At 43.6% G+C, this 21,289-nt stretch overlaps 1 protein-coding gene across 1 annotated transcript in view; it reads left to right on the top strand.

Moving 5' to 3' along the window:
• Nucleotides 1-19,943, top strand: part of CAPN8 (calpain 8) — a 30,344-nt gene extending 10,401 nt beyond the window's left edge. Inside the window, exons 3-21 of the mRNA XM_009273834.1 lie at nt 791-909; nt 2,026-2,159; nt 2,468-2,636; nt 3,534-3,617; nt 4,426-4,511; nt 5,869-5,943; nt 6,625-6,785; nt 7,492-7,667; nt 9,686-9,697; nt 11,436-11,647; nt 12,223-12,259; nt 12,931-12,996; nt 13,930-13,987; nt 14,561-14,625; nt 15,873-15,941; nt 17,239-17,317; nt 18,227-18,343; nt 18,966-19,024; nt 19,920-19,943. Coding sequence (XP_009272109.1) covers nt 791-909; nt 2,026-2,159; nt 2,468-2,636; nt 3,534-3,617; nt 4,426-4,511; nt 5,869-5,943; nt 6,625-6,785; nt 7,492-7,667; nt 9,686-9,697; nt 11,436-11,647; nt 12,223-12,259; nt 12,931-12,996; nt 13,930-13,987; nt 14,561-14,625; nt 15,873-15,941; nt 17,239-17,317; nt 18,227-18,343; nt 18,966-19,024; nt 19,920-19,943 — 1,802 coding nt within the window. The remainder of the gene's footprint in view (nt 1-790; nt 910-2,025; nt 2,160-2,467; nt 2,637-3,533; nt 3,618-4,425; nt 4,512-5,868; nt 5,944-6,624; nt 6,786-7,491; nt 7,668-9,685; nt 9,698-11,435; nt 11,648-12,222; nt 12,260-12,930; nt 12,997-13,929; nt 13,988-14,560; nt 14,626-15,872; nt 15,942-17,238; nt 17,318-18,226; nt 18,344-18,965; nt 19,025-19,919) is intronic.
• Nucleotides 19,944-21,289: the final 1,346 nt, after the last annotated feature.

The raw sequence follows: 21,289 nt of genomic DNA, 5'->3' as shown, positions 1-21,289 counted from the left end.
CGAGTGGCTGCTGGCCCGTAGCGGGGGGGGGGGCGGGGGGGGGGGGGGCGGGGAGGGGGGGAGCAGAGAAAGGACTCGCCTCCTTGCAGAGTTCCCAGGAGACTTCAGTTTCCATTAGACTCACAGGCAAATCTGTAGCAATAGCCCTAAGTGCTGGTTCAAATTCAGACCTTCAAAGAAAGGGCTAAGAAGGAATAGCCACTCAAATGTTCCTGCTATCCATCGAATCTTCTCCAAAAGATAGGAATGGAGGTCCCACCACCCTTCTATCAACCTAGAGGCTTTTGCTCTCTTCTGGAGACCTTCTAAGCCCTTGCTCCTCCCAGGTGTGGTGGCTTGGGTCTAGTTAAAGTACCTCAGGTCATTAACTCTGTACTGCCCAGCCAGGCTTTGCAACCCACATACCTCAAATGCCTTCTCTCTCTGGCTATGTTCTTGGTCTCCTGAGGGCATTATCAAGCTTAGATAAAGCAGCCTGCTTTCACAGGTTCATTAACAAATAAAAATAGCAAAGTCCAAACTAGGCCATTGAAATTACCACTATGATCAGCCTTAGAGGCCCCAAGAGACCTATGCGGTCTGGGTGAGTGGAAAATGAGCAAAAGAGATAAATAGCACAACAAAACAAGAATGGATTGCTGAACCAATACTGAGTCTGGCAGGACCTTGCAAAGCACTTAATGCTGGCATTTTAGTCTAGACAGGAGACTGACATAATGGTGTAAGGATCAGCTTGGCAAACCCCTATTTATTAATTAACTTTTCTGCCTTGTAACGTATGTGTTTTTAGGTGATTGCTGGCTCCTAGCTGCCATTGCATCTCTCACTCTGAATCCAGATATTCTGTACCGTGTTGTTCCCAAGGCTCAGAGTTTCCAGAAGGACTACGCTGGGATCTTTCATTTCCAGGTACCTATATGATCAGAGTATTAAAAATAAAAGAGGAAAATGCTAGTATTTAGCTAAAAGCAGCTTTTTTGTGTTTGGCACAGGCTAAATATTCAAGAATTACAGTGTGTAAATGAAATGGGGCAGGCGGGAGGGGGAAGCGGGGAAGAAAAGAAGAGCAGAGTTAAATAACGTTGTGACACCTGCTCACTGGCTAGGTTCTGCTGTCTTACATCTGATAGGGCTCTGGTGAATTACACAGGTTTTGTACACCATCACACCACGTGAGTCAAACCAAGCTCTGTCGCTGCCGACTGTCGAGAGTGAATTCAGGCTGATGCGGTTTCTCCTCCTTCCCTTCCCTCCCTGCACCTTTGTCTGGATTTCCTTGCCTGCAGACCCAGTGTGTTGGAACTGAGCCAGCCTGCTTTGACTAGAGGTTAGGCTCAGGTGTGAGCAGTATGGATTCACTCTGCAAAGCTAAAGGAGGTGTTTTGGTGAGGACAGATGTTACAGAGCACCTACCTATCCCTTCCACCAGCTCATCTCAGCAGAGGGGTTATTGTGTCAATTATCTTCTTTCCTTTCAGGACTGCATCAAATTCTGGAGTAAATGTTTCTAGTGTTCAGGCAAAAAATTAGCATTAGCAACGTTTCACACATTTCCCAGTATTTTCAGAAGGGATTAGCACTATTGAGTGCTTCCCTTTTGAGTGACCTCTCCTTGCAGCATTTTTACAGGGGCATTGGTTTTTTATCCAGTGGATTGGGCCTTAAAAGAGTAGACAAGAAAAGAGACTTTAGAGTATCCTGTCTACAGGCTAGCTTTCTGGACTCTCTACCATGTAAGCTCTGCATGGAGCACAGACAGTGTTCCAGATGTTATGTGCAACAAGTTGCTGTTAATATTACCTATCAGCAAAATTTAATACAGCGTTAAGAAGCCTGCTCAGTGCTTCACAGGGCTGGGAAGAGTTTGCCTCTATTACAAGGGAGAGGACTCCAACATGGGAATGAAACCTTACAGTGACTTATCGAGGGGGAACTGATGACAAGTGAAGGGGTAGGAAGATGGTAGTGTGGAGCTATTATGTGCACACCCGCCCTCATCATCTTTTCCTTTCTTCTTTTCGTCAGTTCTGGCAGTACGGGGAGTGGGTGGACGTCGTAGTGGACGACAGGCTGCCCACCAAGAACGGGAAGCTGCTCTTCGTGCACTCGGAGGAAGGCAATGAGTTCTGGAGCGCGCTACTGGAGAAGGCCTACGCCAAGTACGGTGGCTAAGCAGGAGGCGGTGCTCCTGGGTTTGCAGAAGTTGACTGCCCAGGCGGTTGTGGTGTTAGACACAATGCACTTCACTCAAATGCAGCCTCCATTCCACCCATTATTTACAGTTTCCTCTAGGTCCATAAAGGGTATTGCCAACTGTCTGTTTCAAGGGGCTTTACTTCTGGTGCCCCGGGTCACACTGATGATCACATAGACCGAGGGATACTAAATTATGAACCCTTCTTTCTGTGGTGCCAATGCTTACAAGTGGAGATGGCCCGTTGTATAGCTCTTGTCATCTCCCCCACAGGTTGAACGGCTCTTATGAAGCTCTCATAGGAGGGTCCACTATGGAGGGCTTTGAGGACTTCACTGGAGGCATCTCCGAGTCCTATGAGCTGCGGAGGGCTCCTTCAAACCTGTACCAAATCATCCAGAAGGCTCTGAGAGCTGGGTCGTTGCTTGGCTGTTCCATTGATGTAAGAGACTGCCGCCGCTTTACTCTCCTTGCTCCTCTTCTCAGGGCTCTGGTCCATGTTGTAACAAAAGCTTGGACCAATGTTAGACATAGGTAGGAAGCTCTGAATTAAAAGCATACTACAGTTAATGGGAGACTTTTATTGATTTCAGTTATAAAAAACTTTGGATGAGGTTCTAAATAACCAACTCTTGTCATGCCTCCTTTTTTACAAGTCAGCCTGTGATAATACTTTGAGCCGTGAACTGGGGACTGGTCTTCCTGAACTCTGTTTTCATTCTCTGAGTACCTTTTCTCATTCAAATTCTGTGTAATTTCAGCTCCAGACACACAACTGCCAGAGACAAACTCTTTGAGATACTTTGTTGTAGCCTGTAGTCTGATTCTGGCTTTGGTTTTCAATCCTGAAGATTATTGACACCTGTAATACAAATTCTCTCAAGTTACAGATGAAGTTTGTACATGTTTTGGCAACTCCACACCTTTCACATCCCTTTTCATTATCTTGTTTGAAATCCTGGTTCATGGCATATAGGATTACCAGAGTTGAAATTTTGATGTGCTGGATCTGAACTGAGGCAGGCTAGAGCCGAATTCACATGAACACATCTTTGCAGGTAACTGGATCTGTTACCTGAGCTGGGAATCGGATTTAGATTTAGATTTCATTGTACCTTCTTGAATCTCTGCTGTGCTAGGACTGCGTATTTAAGGGCATGAAACTGTGGAGGTGAACTTTTGCTGTGGATCTCACCTCTATTTAATACACTTTGCATCAGGAATATTGATATTCATTGTGCATACCACTTTGGATATCTTCCCCCATATTAATTTGCTCATGAAAGCTGTGTTCGTACACAATATATAGTCCTAAATGTGTATAATTTTATTGCCCCAGATAACTACTGCAGCTGAAATAGAAGCAATCACAAGTCTGAAGCTGGTAAAGGGACACGCTTACTCTGTCACTGGAGCAGAAGAGGTAAGCCAGCCTCTCCAGGGCCGTCATACAAAACAGCTTAGGGTTGCAATGCTGCAATGCCTTCAACTTTCTGATGTCTTTCTGTGACTGACCAAATAGAAATGTTGCTACCTTATGCACCCTCTTACAGAAAAAGAAAGTATCTGTAGTACTTAGGCTGAAACCTCCGTACTGGTAGTTATATAGTGTATACTGTGCAGCCTGCAACTTGTGTTGTACCAACAGACTGGAATACAAAATGTAAAGGTGGGCCAAGCTGTTACTGAAATGGAGGGTATGGAAAGGAGAAACAGGAGAGGAGGCAGCTGTTTCCCCACGTGTTCCTACTGCATAAGGTGGGAGCGTGTACTTTGCCAATCAGCACTAATGGGAAAGGAGTAAAAGCCTCTTTCATGAACTCCTCTGTTAGTCTCACCTTCACAGTGAGCCCTAAATACTCCTGCCCCTCTGAAACTGGAATCATTACAGAGGTGTCCATGCCAAATAACATCTTTCCAACCTTGCTGTGTTGTGCAATGTCTCCTGCTTTTGAGGATGTAGATATTCTGCTGTTTTGCAGCTGATGTTTTTCCTTGCAGGTTGCTGTCATTATATGAAATGATGAGTGCTGCAGCTAATGGCTCACTTGGTGGCACAGGATAATGTAAAATAAGGGTGGAAGGTATCTAGGTGTCTTTTAACTATTGCAAATTGTAATAGACTGCATCACTCAAGTACAAATCGTGTTTTATCCTGTCTGAAAAGCAATTGCCCTGTGATCATTGGAATAATGGAAGTGCTCAGGCTCTGTTTGTTGTGGATCTTTTAGGTAGATTACCGAGGACGGCCAGAGAAACTAATGAGGCTTAGAAATCCCTGGGGTGAAGTGGAATGGACTGGAGCTTGGAGTGATAAGTAGGTTTTTATATGCCCCTGCTTCTCTCTCTTCAGTGTATTTTGGTATCTTTTAAAAATTAAATTGAGACTAGGCAGTTAATCCAATCACAAAACACATTTAGGAGAGATACTAAATCAGTTGGAATAAAACACTATTAATTTATTAGCAAGGTTAGATATTGATCCGCTCTGCCCAGCGGACATTCTTCCCTGCCTCAGGCAGAGCTGTCTAATAAAAGAGAACAGCCCACGTTTTAATTGTGAGCAGCCCAATGCAAGCCATTTCCATGTTATTTTACAAGATGACTTTTCTCAGATTGATCCTACTGATGGTGCCAGGACCTTAGTAGGATATGCAAACCAATCCTATTCTGGGAAATACAGCAGGGCTGAACCATTGTGCCTCTGCTTCAACTCTAAGGCTGCTGTGCTCTAAATCAGACCAGTATTTAGTTTTTACTGGAGAATCTTGAAAAAATAGGGATGTTGACTAAGCCAAGGACCCAGAAGTTTGAAAATCTATCAGAAACTGTCTGGGCTTCAGCTACCTTGGACTCTCATGAGAATGGCAGTGACAACACCTCTTTTTATATTTAGAATGGCATAAATTTTACTTTCATTTGGGCCATGATGTTTTTTCACGCAATACTTCGAGATTTCAGTTTCCTGGCCTGACTGACTGCAATACCAGCGCTAATGTTGTATAACACTTATGGATAGAAAACAGAGATAAACATTAGAATTATTCTTACCTTTATCAGAACTGCTTTGCTCAGCCCCAAGATAAGGTGCTTCAGGCACACACACATCCTGATTTTCTTGCACCTGTTTTACCATGGGACAGCCCTGCTGAGGCAGGTGCAGAACTGTACCGTCACGTGAGAGCAGATCAGAGCAGAAGCCAGCTTGCTGCACAGTAGCATCAGAATGGGAAAGGAGCAATGCTGTTTTCTGCAGTACATTTTCTAATCCCACCTTTTTGCTTTCTTGTTCTTTGGTGACCCCAACAGCGGAGCTTATATCATTTCCCTAGGGAGACTATCAGGCATCCCAACAGATCTTACAATGGAGAAGCTCTGCCCGACTTTCAGGCTGCATGTTACCTAATCCAGCCAGTCTGCAATATTTGTACATTCTGGCACCTGGCAGTGATGATTCAGTTTAAGGCTTATTTGTTGCAAATACGGTTGCAGCCTGATTCCAGCCCTGTATAGTCAGGTTGCAGTGCGTACCGCCATTGGGAGGGGCAGAAGGTCTAGTTGTTGAAGAAATACATACTCCTTTATCAGCTCTAACCGAAGACAGAGCCTAAGTCTCTGATCTTGTAGAATAAAATACAACAGCTGAACAGCTTGCTTTTGTGCTTTGTCTGCAGTGCTCCTGAATGGAATTATGTTGATCCCAAACAAAAACAGGCGCTGGATAAGCAAGTAGATGATGGAGAGTTTTGGTGAGAATCGTTCAGTTAGCTTAATCTTTTGGACATTTTATGCACACATATGCTTTTTAAGCAGTCTTTTCAGTTGGATGGAGAGAAACTGCCAGCACCAAGGGGGTTAATAATGACATGTGTGTGTTGTTAGCCTCTTGTTTATCTCCCTTCCCATTCAAATATTACCTTTTATTAGAGCTTGCATAACTCAGTGCTTATCCAAAATATAGAGACCAGATGGTAATAAAATTAATGAGGTGGCAAGAATGAACCTCAGCTGCTCTATATTTTGAGGTTTGTTTTTTTGCCTAAATGCTACACACTAATGAAAAAGTTTAGATTACCAGCTTGGGAAGAGTCTGTTTACCCAGACCTAATGGAAAGCCCATCCCAGTTAGCTGATTATATGGATCAGTACTGAATCCATGCCACTCTGTCCTAGACTGGAAAGATAAACGCCCACCGTCTTTCAGTGCAATCAGCTATATGAGAGAACAACTGCCTCCAGGAGATACAGCTCATTCAGGGAGTAGGAAATTTTGTTTCCCAAAAGCCAGTTCCAAGCTTCAGAGTTCAATTAAATGGGGCTTTGGGCAGCTCTGTAGTACCGGCGTTTGCTGCCCTGTTGGGAGACATCTATTTGCACTTGCCTCGACTGTTGCAGGCTGATGGACTAACCCTGGTCTTTTTGTGCACCAGGATGGCATTTTCAGATTTTCAAAGGCAGTTCACCCGCCTTGAGATCTGCAACTTGACTCCCGACACGCTGACAAGCAACGAGGTCAATAAATGGGACATGACCCTGTTTAATGGACAGTGGAGACGGGGTTCGACTGCTGGGGGCTGCCAGAACTACCAAGGTGGAGACCCAGCCAAGTGGGCACTTGGTGAAATACCAATACAGCAATCAAAATAAATGCTTGTGAACTGGAGGGGGCTTCGGTGGGAAGGGCTTGGAGGTGCAGCTCTTTCTGCAGGATTTATATAATAAGCAAAAGCTTGGCAGCCTAAACCAAGATCTAATTCACACTTATTTACTCGTCGGGGATTACCAACCCACTAAGCAGTTAATTCATGGCTGTATTAGTTTTTTTTTCCTCTGTCTGCTTTTCCTGCTTACATGGCTTTTGCTACTGACTGGAGTAATCCTCCGAAGGGTTGGGTAGGCCAGGAAAGTGTCACAGTTCAGTGGTAGTGTTGCTTCCCATTCATTTTCAGGTTAGACCTCTGGAGAGGCTGTCTGGCATTTAGTCCTCCTGCAACAATAACAGCCTCGGCCAAGGACTTTTCCTGGAGACAAATGACTGGCTGGAATTAACGATATCAGCTCCTCCCTGTTGGTCATTACTCCCCAGGAAATACCTTCGTGCTTTGATTTGCCATGGCTCCAATTGATATTTAGCATAGCTGTGAAAACATAAAAACATATAATGTAATGGAAAGGACTGGAAAAACTCCAGGCAAAAGTCCTTCCAAAGAGATATTCTCTATAATTCTAGTGACAGCCATGTTGGCTACAATGACAGCAAAATCTCCTCCCTTTTGTCTCGCCTTGGGAATTCTTAGCGACATACTGGACCAATCCCCAGTTTAAAATCCGGTTGGACGAACCAGATGATGGCCATGAAGGGAGTTTGAATGAGCCGTGCTGTACTATACTGGTGGGCTTGATGCAGAAGAACCGCAGGAGACAGAAGAAAATGGGAGAAGCTCTGCTTAGTATTGGTTATTCGCTCTATCAGGTAAAGTTTGTTCCTGATTAAAGGCTTTATTCCCTGTTCTGCTACACTGGAAAAAATTAGCAATGTGCTACGTCTTGACATTCAGCACTACACTTCAATAAGAACTGTATTTTGCAAGATGATTCAAATCCTTCTCTCATTTCTTCCTGACCCACATAATACAGGAAGATTCAGCTAAATTTAAGGTTCAGTTTTTGTCCCACTTTAACAGGAGAGCAGTGTAAACCTAGAGGCAATAATTTAGCAACAGTCTCATTGAGAGCCCTCTCACAAAATCTGAATGGGGGCAGGCTCAGGGTGCCCGGCAATTCCAGATAAGTGTTTCTGATTACAGCCTATCGTTAGTGCTCAGTAGTCACTTTCTTTTTTTTTATTATTTTTCCCTTACATTTGAAAATTGTTTTGATTCATTGTCTACCATGCTATTGTTCTGGTTCAGTAATTTTAGTTGGGTTTTTTTTTTTCTGATTCTCCCAGTGTTGCTTCTGTCTCTAAAAATATAATGCAGGGAAAAAATCTACAGTGTCACCTCTAATGTCTGTGATGTGAGGGGAGAGAAGCAAATATAAAAGTTTCCAACCAGTATTATCATTCCCAATATCATATCTGGAGAAAAGCAATTAAATGTTGTATAGATTCCACTGGATGAAGATCATTAACCAGCACAGGTGGGAGCAGATGGGAATGGCTAACTTTTGCTAATATATCTTGTGCAGGATGGTTCCAAACTAGGAAAGGTTTTCCCTAGTGCCTAAGTGTCTGCATACACAAATGGTTCTCACCGAGCCCATTTCTGAGTTGCCATCTGTGTGGTGCCAAGCACCCTGGCCTACTGGCATCCTGAATTTGCACATTAAGGATGTTTGTCTGCTCATATCACTGAGTACAACCCTGGAGAAGTTAGCAGAGCTTTTTTGCTTTACATCTATTTCATCCCACCTGCCTCCTCTGTGATCTTTTCCATAGTAGGGTAGACTTGGTGACTCTTAACAAGATGAAGACTTTCTTTTGAAAGACATGGCTGCTAACTCATCTCAGGTAGACATCCAGGTATGATCCAAGTTACTTGGGTCACGCACTGTTGTAGATTTACGTCATTGCAGCTGATGCTGGGGCTGAGGAGGTCCAGTTAGGACAGCATGGATGGTGACCTAAAGCAGATCTCTGTGCAGGAGAAGGTGAAAAGATGTATGCTCAAGTCTACCTGCCCTGCAGAGCTTTTCTAAGTCATGTAGCTCAAACTGCCTATTGACAATAACTCTAAGTGTGCCCATCACTGAGCTCCTGGCCTTCTAGTATACTGGTTATAACGAAAAAGAGTTCTCCCCCTGAGTTCTCAGGGGGCCATCTCAGGCCCCAGAATCATTGTATGGGCGATATTTTCAAAAGCTCTTTTGGGACTTGGGAGGACACTCTCTTTGGCTCTCACTGGAATCTGTGCTCTCAAGACAACTAATTTCTTTTGGAAAAGCTACCTTATATTTGGAGGTACAAATTAACATAGCAATTTAGTTAACTTAGGAAGGGCCAAATTTTGAAACTTCTTACTTGTTATAATTGCCTCACAACAATCTCATCATCCTCAGGCTGATTGCTAGTGACAGTAGCCTTATATTTTCATCATATTCCAGTAACAGTAGACTAGTAGATTTTAGGTCTGCTGTAATAAATTCTCAGTTTGGTTTTGGTTAGCAAAGTGGGGCTAACTTGTTGACTTTCCTGACTGAACATTTAAAGGCTTATCCAAATATTTCCAACCAATAGTATCATTCACAACACCATATCAGGAGAAAAGCAACTAAATGTTGTATAGATTCCTCTGGATGAAGATCCTGTTTTTCCTTTGGAACAGCTCTAGCACAAGCTAGAACTTCATGTATAACTGATACTACAATATGTGGTTGTAAATGAAAATGAAAAAAATGTGTCTGAAGGAGGCTTTATCTGATTTTTTTTTTCTAATGATGGATGCAGGTATGTAGCAGACCTTTAACATCGGCTCTTTATCTTCCTTTCAGATTCCTCAGGAGGTATGTAGTCTCTGCTGAAGACTTCTAGCCTCCAGATGGGCACCTCCTGTTGCACTGGAGAATTTAGCTACCAGGAAGACTTCTTCCTTACTACTGACAGCTCTTCTGGAGAGCTTTGTTCTTGGATCGCTGGACCAATATCTCAAGTTCTGAATAACCATTTCCAAGGGACTGGGGCACAAGGCTTTATTACAGACATCTGAGTCCCAATCTTGACTTCATTTATACTTGTTGAAATTTGGCTTCCACTAAGTTTGTATAACAGAGGTCAGAATTTGTCTATTTAGTACAGGTGAAGGCAGAACAGGTTCTCTGTGCTCTAAAATCGAGAAAATGTAGCTAATGTTGTTTCGAAGAAATGCCAAACTCTGTGGATCTATTCTTTTTATAAAAAGAAGTCTATAAAAAGTTCTGAGTTGGGGCTCCTGGTAATGAACAAACCCCGCTCGACCTTTCCTAATCCTCCCAGATGTCAATACTGAGGTAAAGAGAATTTTCATTCCTGAAGAAAGAGACCCCAGGGGTGTCTGGCAGTAGGAATAGCCTATACTCATTACTGAGGTCCAGCAGCCCACGCTGCCAATTTTTCCTTGGCTTTTCAGCCTTTTTTTTCTCTCTCAGTAAATGAACTTGTGGTCATGTAGCAATTAACTGTGTTCTTTTAACAGCCTTGTAGACGCAAAGAGAAAATGAACTTTATATATTGAAAAAGATATGGATCTGGCTTAATCTTTGCAGTCCCACTTAGCTTAAGATCGAGCGGGGAGAAAGGATGGGGTGGTTGAATAAATACCAAATCCAATCTTATCTTCAGAACGAAAGAGGAAAAAACCCCATATTTTTCTACAGTTTACAACAGAAAAACTGAATGATTGCAAAATGTTTGATAACGTCTTTGTATGGTCTGATCTTAGACAACCAGAAATCTTATCCATATGCAATGTTCCCCACCCTGTGTCAAGCACACAGCACTTTTTTTGGATCATTGAATCACACGTTTTGAAAGACATCCCTGTGGAGCAAAAGTCATGAATATGAGGTTTAGAGCAGAGATATTATTCTTATACTACTGTTTCTTGTTACATTGGTGTTTTGTTTTATGAGCTATGCAATGTTTCACTTGTTTAAACGTATATTGGTATTAAGGAAAAGTTATGTACATATGTTATGCCACACAATCCAAAGGAATACCCTTAGTATTACTAATAGAAATTGGGTAAATCATCTAATGTGGCCCCAAAAGTCTCACCCTTGTGACTACTACTGCGTTCTGTTTACTATTATTCTCTGTCTGTTTAAATAAATCAGAGACTACAAGTGCTATGCAATTAGATCTATCCCATACCATAAATTGCTCAAAAACATTCTGAAATTTAAATTCGAGCAGCCTGTGAAAGCAAAAATGCTCAATACATGGACGACTTAAGTACAGCAGGTACTAGTTTGACCAGATATGAGCACACATTATGATCTTTTTATTTATTTTATATCACAGACTGTAAAGAGGCATGTGAAAAGATAATCTTTATAAAGGAAGGTACCTTCCCCTTCTAATTATCCACCTATCTGTTTCCCATGACAGAACCCTGGTGGTTATCTTTTACACTATCGCTCACGGATTTATTATTTTACACTAAGAAAAAACTTGGGATGGCTTTAAAGCACTGAAATTGAAATAGGGTGGCTGGGTTGCCAGTGAATTGTCAAATGGTTTCTAACAAAAACACATTTCCCACAGCTGGAAAATAACACAGATATTCATATGAACCGTGCTTTCTTCGCAAGGAACCAACCGGCAGCCCGGTCTGATCCTTATGTCAACCTGCGTGAAGTCTCCAGCCGCATGAAGTTGCCCCGGGGAGAGTACCTCATTGTGCCATCCACTTTTGAGCCTTACAAAAACGGAGAGTTCTGCCTGCGAGTTTTTTCTGAGAAACAGGCCAAAACGCAGTGCGTATCTCCTCTGTAAAGCCTCCTCTTCTGCTGGTGAGGCACATAAAGGAAAAGGTCAGGTGTTGCACCCACATCCCGTGCTCTATCTTTTCCCTTAATCAGCAATATAGGCCCATTTCTAGGACCTCTTTTCTTATGTAGTCTACCGTATGTGACACACAGACATCCATGGGTAGAGAGTCATGGCTCTCCGGATGGCCTCCAGCAAGCACTCAAGTGGTAACTAGATCCCTCAGGTCTGTGAAATAGAAGTTCCCACAATTAGAGAGTGCAGGATTTGGGAGTATGATGACGAGGAGATGGTTTTAAAAAGAGTTGTATCAATAGCAGCCATTGAATGAAAAAACAGGAGTCTGGATACAAGACAAGAACAACAAGGCTGGATTTCCCAAGGAAAATATCTTCAAAGAGGTGGGACAGACAGAGGTGTAAGAAGCAGGAAACCTGGGGGCTCGTTCTATGCATTTGGTAACACCTTATGTTAAACTAGCTTGTTTTGCTAATTATTTTAAGGGCAAATGACAGACTTGTCATTTCTTGTTGTTTTATTTTTTTTTTCTGTTTTTCCTTAGGATTATTGGTGATGTGGTGGCTGCAAAACCCTATGAGGTAAATGTTTTAACTGGGCCGATTGTTGGGTTTTTTTTTTAACAGACTTTTCTTTCATAATGTAGGGGCAAATCAGGGGTGAGATTTTTATTTTTCCCCTGAGCTGGGATCACAGTATGTGTTTGTGCTCAGGAAAAATATTTTTTGGTTATAGCGATTCTTTACATATCTCCATGGCTTAGTTTCACGTGCATTTTCATGTACCTGGGTCCATGTGGAACAGAAACTGCACCCTTGTAGACTGGGCTGGAACACATTAACTTGCCCTTCCATCTAGTACAGGTAGGAGAAGGTGGGGAGGGCACTGAATGATCCTTTTCATAGAAACAAATTGTCTTCCTGAAGCCCAAGAGAAATTGCAAAAGGAGACTTCCAAGGAACTGCTGAATTGCTATGGCCAGGTGCAGCAACATTTTCACTGCAGCTATTTTATAAAACTACTTTGGTAGCAGAAAACATTTTTGTCAGTCTTAGAAAGCATTTACTCCCAAATGAAGTCAGCCCCTGGCTGGTCGTGATTTAAGTAGTGCCTCTGTTTTGCCATTGCTGCAGAGCAAGTGCTCATTTTCCGTTGCTGTAAATAGTCCCTTGTAAAGCTGCTTTACGATATCCACAGCTCGCTTTCTAGAACCACCTTGTAAACCACATTCTCGGTCATCTCTTTCCTCCAGCCTCATGTGGATAACAAAGATATAGATGATGAGTTCAAGACTCTGTTTCAAAAGCTCTCTGGAGAGGTAAGTGGATTAAAGTGAAAGAAAAAGACTGGGACATCTCTGTTATGATTATGCAAATATTTGACTTGCCAGTTCCTTTTACTGTCTAGTCTTCAAAAAACCAAGCAGTTCTCCCCTTTTATTAACTCACACTTTCAGTTCAATTTATTTTACAATAGAACAGTTTCACTACATTTTTACTTTTATTGGTGCAAAATGTGATTTGTTCCCTCGGTAATGCAGGGCATGGAGTAACTTTGAAAATAGGGGTGATGGGAGTGAGGACTGTGAAAATATTATCCCGTGGTGAAGTAAATGACCTGTGGAGTTAGCGTGTAATTCTGACAATTGCGTAGTTGGCCAATTCCATCCTTTTTGTTTAGAAGCCCCGGGAATCGGAAAAACTGTTGGCTGAACTTTCTCTCTATTTGACAAATCTCAGTATCTACAAAGCCTTGCTGTGCTAGCCTGTGGCTGTCATGTCAGATTTTCTCTTAATGAACAGGTGGTCACTGGCACCGAAGAGGGAAAACATCTTCTTCGTCAGAAAGACCTTTCTGAGTTTTGAGAGGGCAATTTTAGTATTGTTTGGCTGTAGTTTCCATAAGCCTGAAAAATCTCAAATGCCCTCCTGAACCTCTTCAGCGAAGAAAGAAGGCAGTCACCCAATTCAGTCAAACCTGTTAAAAAGTTAACATTTACTGGGTCATGTCACCATGGCACCTAACAAACCAATTATTTCCCATTTGAAAGGCTAGGATATATTCATGGTTTCTGAGGATGTCCTCCATGTGATGTCTGATAGTAAATATAAAGTGTTAGAAAAAAATTAAAGGTTTACATGCCTTAGATAAGGGTTGGAAGGAAAATAGTCCCCAGATGTCTGACAGCAAATGAATATAGTTTGTTTCAAATAATTTTTGTGTTAACACCTAAAATATGTTTTCTGTCCAGGACTGTGAAGTGACTGCAATTGAACTCCAAACTATCCTAAACCGGGTTTTGGCAAAGAGTAAGTTACGTTATGTAGTGCCCATTGACTGGAGCTGACAGGCGCATGCTGAAATGGCGAGACATAAAGTTGCTCTTTGGTCAGAATGAATGTCTGTGCCTGGGTCCATCAGCACACAGATGGGATCTGTGCTAGCAAAATCCAGCTCTATCAGCTAAGGGTGATGAAAAACTGAGTTTTTGTCCACCCCTAGCTGAGTTTCTCCTGGCTTGTTGAACCTCTAATATGGAGGGAAAAAATACCACCTGGTGCTTCCCTTCTAAGAGCTGCCAGCCGATGTCCTGCAGAGGCACTATATTCCCTGTACCTTCTTGGGAGGACCACCATGGGAAGGTATTATTATGCTGCTGCATAACTTCTGTGGACAGCTTACCTCCCCCAAGACCAATAGCATCCCCTGCCCCAGTGCCAAAAAATCCATGTTAATCAGCTGAAGGGAAATAGTGGAACAAATGGCAGAGCATTTACTTTGCTAATAAGATTTTAAGGTGGCTGACATCTCCAAGGTTGCCTGCAGAAAAATATTTGCCTAAAAGTATTTCTGACTTGGATTTTACTTCCTTTTTTTTACAGGAAAGGATATTAGAAGTGATGGATTCAACATTAACACTTGCAGGGAGATGATCAGCCTTTTAGATGTATCCTTTGAACATAATTTCATCACCTTTAAAGTTTCTGGATCTCCTTTGCAAAACTTCCTGACAAGATAGGCTTTTTTTTGTTTTTTGAAGTTTACATTTCCATTGTCCAGGCTGGAGGCATAAAATTCAGCCAAGCAGCTCTATCAGCTCAGGGTTGTAGAAACCTGAACGATTTAATCATTGGCCGCTTCTCTCACCTGCTCTGCATCTCTCATTGCTTAAACTTTTCCCTAAAAATAGCAGGGAGGAGAAGCAGGGACCTTCTGCCTGGATGCACCTGTGCAGTTTCGGATGCATACACAGCGTGCTTGGCAGGAGGCAGGTTTTAAGCACAACCTCAACTTCCACCTCTAAGTCAGGTACTGCTTATAGAGCACAGAGCTCAAAGCAGCAGAGGAAGGCTGGAGAGCCTGTTCAGAAGGGGAAGGCTATGAGTACATGCTGTGCCTCCCTCCCTTCTGCATAGCTTGTAGGACACATGGGAGCTAATAAGCGTTGCGTAGCCAAGGGAAAAGGAGAGGTCAGCACATCTGCCCAGTGCTCCTTTGACGTGTTGGGAAGGTAGCCAGTGCACTGGGAAGGTCAAGAGCCATGCTGCCAGGATTGCCATGCAGACCAATGTTGGTCTCATGACGCAGTCATGTTGAGGTCAGCAGGGATTAGCTCTGGATCTTGTGGATCACCAGCTGTTAGGAGAAGTGATGCCTTTGCCCTACACTCCACAGCCTCCCAAACCCAACAGGGCAACTCAATAAGTACAGCATGATGGGGGCCAACTCCTTGTTCCTGCATGATTTTCCATAGGAAGGGATATTCAAGGCCCTGAAGGACACGGGGGAAGGCTGCGTAGCCTACTATTGACTCTCTCTGTTCACTCACAGTTCCTGTGTCTGCTTTCTAACACTTGTCTGCTGCGAGGCCAGTGCTTTGTTTCCCTAAGGGCTTTAATCTACTGTTAACTGTACAAAATGTGAGTGGATCTAGTCGTGCTTATATATTTAGCAATCCCATATATCATTCCTTGAGAGTGCAGATAGCCTAGAAATTCTTGGCATGCCTTTAGCTAAGCACATGTAAAGCTGTGGGCATGTCTGTGTGAGATGGAGTTGTATTACAAACGAGAATGAATATGGCATTAAGATGACACTGTGATGGGTGATTTGTTTTTATCAGAACTGGTTGCTCTCCAGTTTTGCTAAGGATAGAGGAATCCTGATTTTTGAACCATGCCTTAACATCCCCAGACCAATGGGACTGGCACCTTGGGACTTGTAGAATTCAAGACTCTTTGGATGAAGATTCAAAAGTATTTGGTAACATAATATTTCTGACGCTCCCCTTCCCTCTCAGCTCTGAAGTACAGATCCAGAACTGAGATAGGGTTAAGCCACCACAGGCAGATATATTTGGAAGTCTTCCTTCTCATGGCTGGAGCTTGTTCCAGGGCTCAGAAACACCTCTGATTTAAAAGGACACAAGCAGATCCTCTTTCACCTTGGCCCCACTACTCTCCATAATTTGCAGTACCTTATGGAAAGCCAGATTAACCCTCTTTCATTCCTGGCAAAGACAGCTCTCTGCTATATTAAAGCTCTTATGAACATGTCTCTGCTGTTGTGATATGTTACATTGCCAGCTGAGCACCAGCAAAAACAAGAAACACATATTTTTAGGACCTACAAAAACCTGGCTTTGTATTTTTTAAATCTTCTAGAAGTGCTGAATTATTTTCCAAGAAGTGCACCCAGAATTAAGCAGTCTAAAGGAAGGTCAAATTTGGACCTTCTTTGTTTAACAATATCCCTTTCAGGCAAGTCTGCTGCTACCATGCTTGATGCTGGTTAGCACAGAGCATCTGTCCTGGAGGTTGACGAGGAAATGTTCAGCTCTCCTTCAGCCGGAGGCACCGCCTCTGTCCTGAGGCTGGTGCTGGCGGAGCAAGCCCTAAGAGCCAATTCCACTCTGAGCTGTAGATCTGTGTGGCTTCTAATTCTCGATAATAAACCTACTGGCAGTAGGAAGCATCCGTCATGTCGTGTGAAATATTAAGCAAAATGGACTTTGTCTGTTGCAGCGTTTGACAAGTGATAGGATATTTTCCCCAATGGCCTGTCTGCCACCGTGTAACATGAAGGCGGGCAGGCTGCCAGGCCATGGGAACATGTTTCCCAGTCTGCCTTGCTTGCCAGTAGCTACTTGAAACATTTCTCTTGCTCATTAACATTTCAAAGAGTAGGAGCTTGGGCTGGTAGGGGCAGCCCGTGTCCCAGCCATCAGAAGCCTGAGGCTGTGTCTGCACAGCAGAGTGATGGTGTGGACGCAGCAGAGGTAGGCACGAATGTCCTGGCTTTAATCTAGCTACAGGAGCAGGGAGGATGGCAGCGCATGGGCTGCAGAGTGGACTAGCAAACCAAGGTTAAACCCTAGAGGATGCCTGGTTATTTCATTCTGGCTGCTACCTCCTGGCAAGCCTCATGTTACCATGTCTTCACTACCGTTGTTACCCAGCCATGAAAGCCAAAGCCTGCCTGCCTGTGCTTGCACCATCACATTGCTGTGCGGGCACGCACTGAAAAGCCATTTCCGTATTCCCTCGTTCCTCTGCTGCAGGTGATCTATAAGAAAGTGGACAGTGACTACTCCGGTACCATCGACTCCCATGAGATGCGAAATGCCCTCAGAGAGGCAGGTGAGTATGCTGTTCGGGGACACCGTCAGATCACTGCAGTCCCCCCATCAAACATCGGAGGAACAGTGGAGCCTTTAATGGCTTTGCTTCCCTCCCGTCTCCTAGATCACAGCGTTGCCAGTGCCATTCTCCCTTCCTGACAGTCACAGCTGTTATATACATCAAAACCCATCCTCTGTTCTGCATTATGAACCACTGATATTTTTGTCCATGCTGTGATCATTGCTTATCCATCTGATTATTACTTGCTCTATTTTTGGCGTCATTATTTCCTAATCTAATTGTCCTCTTTCAAAGCTATGTCCAAATCCTCTTTTTCCTTCATTTCCTCCCATCACCTTTCTCTACACCAGAGAAGGTGCAAGCCTGATCAAGGCATGCCCCAACGATATCCTCTCTGATGCGTGCTATTCACTTTTGGAGCAGCGCTTGCCAGCTCAGGGGTATCTAGAGAAACACTGTTTTTTTGATCTGTCTTGTGCTCTGTGGAGTCTGTGTGAGTGATCCAGAGACAGAAATAGCACTAACATGGGCCTGAATAGAGCCCAATGTGTTATGCGAGCAATTGGCTCTACTGCAATCACTGCTATTCAGCTGCAGCACCAAGACTTGCTAATTAGGGGTTTATCTGGGGAACATAGGACTGGTTATGCTGTGAAACTATGTGAAATATGCAGACTGACAAAATGCTGTGGGAGAACCTTATGCCTCTCTTCACCCAGCACAATGGGCTTTGGAAAGGACCCACAACAGAGGTGGGTGATGGATTCCAACAGACCTTCTGGGAGGAAGAGTCCTCAATTTTTCACCTAGGTCTGCCTGCAGCTGCAGCAGTCCATGGGTAAGTCACATCAAAGACAGCATATTAACCTGCTGTGTCAGTGATTTGTGTGCTTCCCATCCCTTCAGGCTTCATGCTCAACGATCAGGTGCAGCACAGCATTATCACCCGCTATGCCTGCAGCAAGCTGACCATTGATTTTGATGGCTTTGTGGCCTGTATGATCCGCTTGGAGACCCTGTTCAGTAAGTGCCTCCATTCATCAGCCAAGGGGAGTTCCTGAAAACTTTGGGGTTTCATTAAGTATTTGGTGTCTTTTAACTGTGAATGTAGCAAATTGCATAGAAATGTGAGGGTGCCAGCAAAATTGTGTCTGTTGGAGAAAGCAGCAGAGAAGTAGCAAAAGCCTTCCTGTCTGAATGACCATGGAGCGTGGGGGACATGTTTTCATAACCTATCATGCTCTTCTGCTTTACAGTCATCTACACTTTATTGTCAGTGCTCTGGCCCCCAAGTTGTCCCACCTCCTATAAATGGTACCATTTATCATTTACAGTCCTTACTCAGACCTGATTTACAGGTTTGTTCTTGGATCATACCAGATGCTACTGCATCAGATTTTATAGTTGTCCTGCTGCCAACTCTCAGTTTGCTGCTGTAGATCTGACTGTTCCGCCCCATGAAGCGGCTTAGAAATGACTTGTAAGAGGAAAGAAGAACAGCTGTAATATGCTCTTACAGAACCAGTCTAGATTTCCAGTAGATCATGGCAAAAAGCCAGACTTCTACATTTTGTCAGACTGATTCTCTACATGCCAAACTCTGTGGTTTATATCCAATATTTTTTCCTCCTCTTCTGCTTTTCAGAAGTGTTTCATCTCCTGGACAAAGACAAGAGTGGAGTCATCCAGCTCTCTCTGGCTGAGGTGAGGCTAGTCATATTGAAATAACATCTGGTTAAGCTACAGCAATGGACCGCACTAAAATACATTTATTTAAAATCATTATTATAAGTGGTAAACTCAATAGCGATTCAAAGGGCAAGTTTGTTTATGTGAAAAGGCTCTTCAGCTTGGAAGGCTTGTCCGAATTAGTAGAACGAACATTTACCTTATATGAGCAAAAAAGTAAAGATATGTTCAAAACCGCTAAGGTTGCTTGAGAAGATGCTTACACAGTGTGTTTCACTCTTTCAGAGGGCAGTGGTCAATTTATTAGAAAACACACAGCAGGGAACTGTTCTTGTCTGGCAGAGAATGTACCGATCGACCTGCCAGAATTAGAAGAGGCCTTTTAAGATGCCAGGTCTTTTTTTTCCCCCGCGTTGTTTTTAATGCAAATTTATCCTGTTGAAGCTGTAATAAAAGCAATCAGCTTGAGTCTTCCCTTTGCAGAATACAAATATATCTCAGGAAACAGCTGGAAGGGGCCCCAAGAGGCCCATCCAATTAGTCCTCTCAGCTGAAGACTGGCTCAGATGGAGGAGGATGGCCAGGAAGCCCTGTGACCCTCAGTCACAGTTAGTCAAATCTAGCTGAAATTGTACATTGCATACTCCGACCCTAGAATTTTTCAAAGGTCACACAGCTTACCCTGGAGAACTGGTCTTCCCTTGGAAGAGACCCCACTTGCAATGTCTGAGGCTGATCCTGGCAATAAATTTCCCCAAAGTTCCAGAGCAGATGGATCCTACGTGCACAACAGATTAAAACACAGCTCCAGCCTTTCCCAGCTTGTTCTCCTAGAGCCGTGGTAGAGTGCCCTGGTGGCATCCTGTGGACCTTCCAGATGGTCTGACTCCTTGTTCTGTTTCTCCCTCAGTGGCTGTGCTGCACACTGGTTTGAACCACGGTCGACGAATTCAGCAGAGACCTCTGAGACTCTTCTGAACATGGAACCACTCATTCGGCTTTTCCTTGTTACGGAAAGCAGAGAGAGAAACTTGGTTTCTTTACTGGCAGGTTATTTGAAGTGATTTGAAGTAAAAATGAAGTGATCTCTTGTCAGTTAGAAAATAAATACACTATTGAACCAACAAAGATAAACAAACAAATAAAACAAACAAACAAACCCAAACTTAACTTCCTTTACTTTTCCTGCCCAAAGAGTATTTCTATGTGTCATGCTGAAATGTCACAAATTTTGACTTACCGCAGATGGGCCCAGGTGGCTTTGGTTTGACTTCTGACTGTGCATCAAAGATCAGCAGTGTTCAAAATCCTGGAAGGGATCTCCATTGCCTGCAATGTCCAGCATATGTTTCACAGAGAGAAACCCATGCTCAATGGGCGATCACAGGGAGGCCTCTCTCAACAGGACTGGGAAAACTCAATTATACACAGAAATCCATTGCATGCCCAGAGCCTGGACAAAATTTGTGTTGCTGCTTTGGCTACCACCCTTCCCAGCCGATTGTCCACTTTGGCTGTGCCAAGCGTCCACAGAAGCTGGGAGCTCAGGGCTCAGAGGCAGATGATGAGCTGCTGAGAGCACAGGGGAATCGAGCATGGACACAGCCCCAAGGATGAACAGGGAATTACGCAAACATGATGGCACTCATCCACGAGTCTTGGCTCAGTCTTCCAGGGAAAGGAACAAGGATGGAAGGCCATAGGCAAGTTGCGGCAGTTATTTCAGCTGAGTTTTTCTCCTAAGAATGCTTGTCCATATGTGTACTTCAGTGCCCAAAGGTGGGGTTTGGAGTTTTAGGAGGTGAGTGATTGGAGCTCAGAAGCTCATGAAGGCACGCGTGAGGAGAGGAACATAAAATGTACGTGTAGGGGGTCCAGGAGCTTGAGTGTGCGAGGGATGTGCTAATGTGGATCACAATTTAAAGAAGAAACTGAAGCTAATAGTCGCTGGCTAATAGTGCTATGCTTTCCTAGGTTGTAAAACCTTTGTCCTTTAAAATAAATCTCCCTGCATTTAATTTCACAGTATTATAAAGAGTAATAGCACAGCAGTGCAGGCAAGATAATCTAGCAGTCTTTTTTAGCAATTTACAGAAAATATTTCTGTAATTTGCAGTAATGATCTGACGAGATAACATGTCTTTGACACTTCCCCCCGGGAGCGGAAGGATTGCAGGCAGAGATCTGTGTCCCCAGGGCAGATGTGGGGCCATCTCTCTTCAGTGCTGTGTTTGAGAGGGACCTTCCTCCACGCCTGCTTGTTCCTAAGCTTTTTCTTTA

This window comes from Aptenodytes forsteri, unplaced genomic scaffold (assembly GCF_000699145.1).
Source record: "Aptenodytes forsteri isolate BGI_AS27 unplaced genomic scaffold, ASM69914v1 Scaffold319, whole genome shotgun sequence".
Classification (NCBI taxonomy): Eukaryota; Metazoa; Chordata; class Aves; order Sphenisciformes; family Spheniscidae; genus Aptenodytes; species Aptenodytes forsteri.
This window is presented reverse-complemented; position numbering and strand designations above follow the sequence as displayed.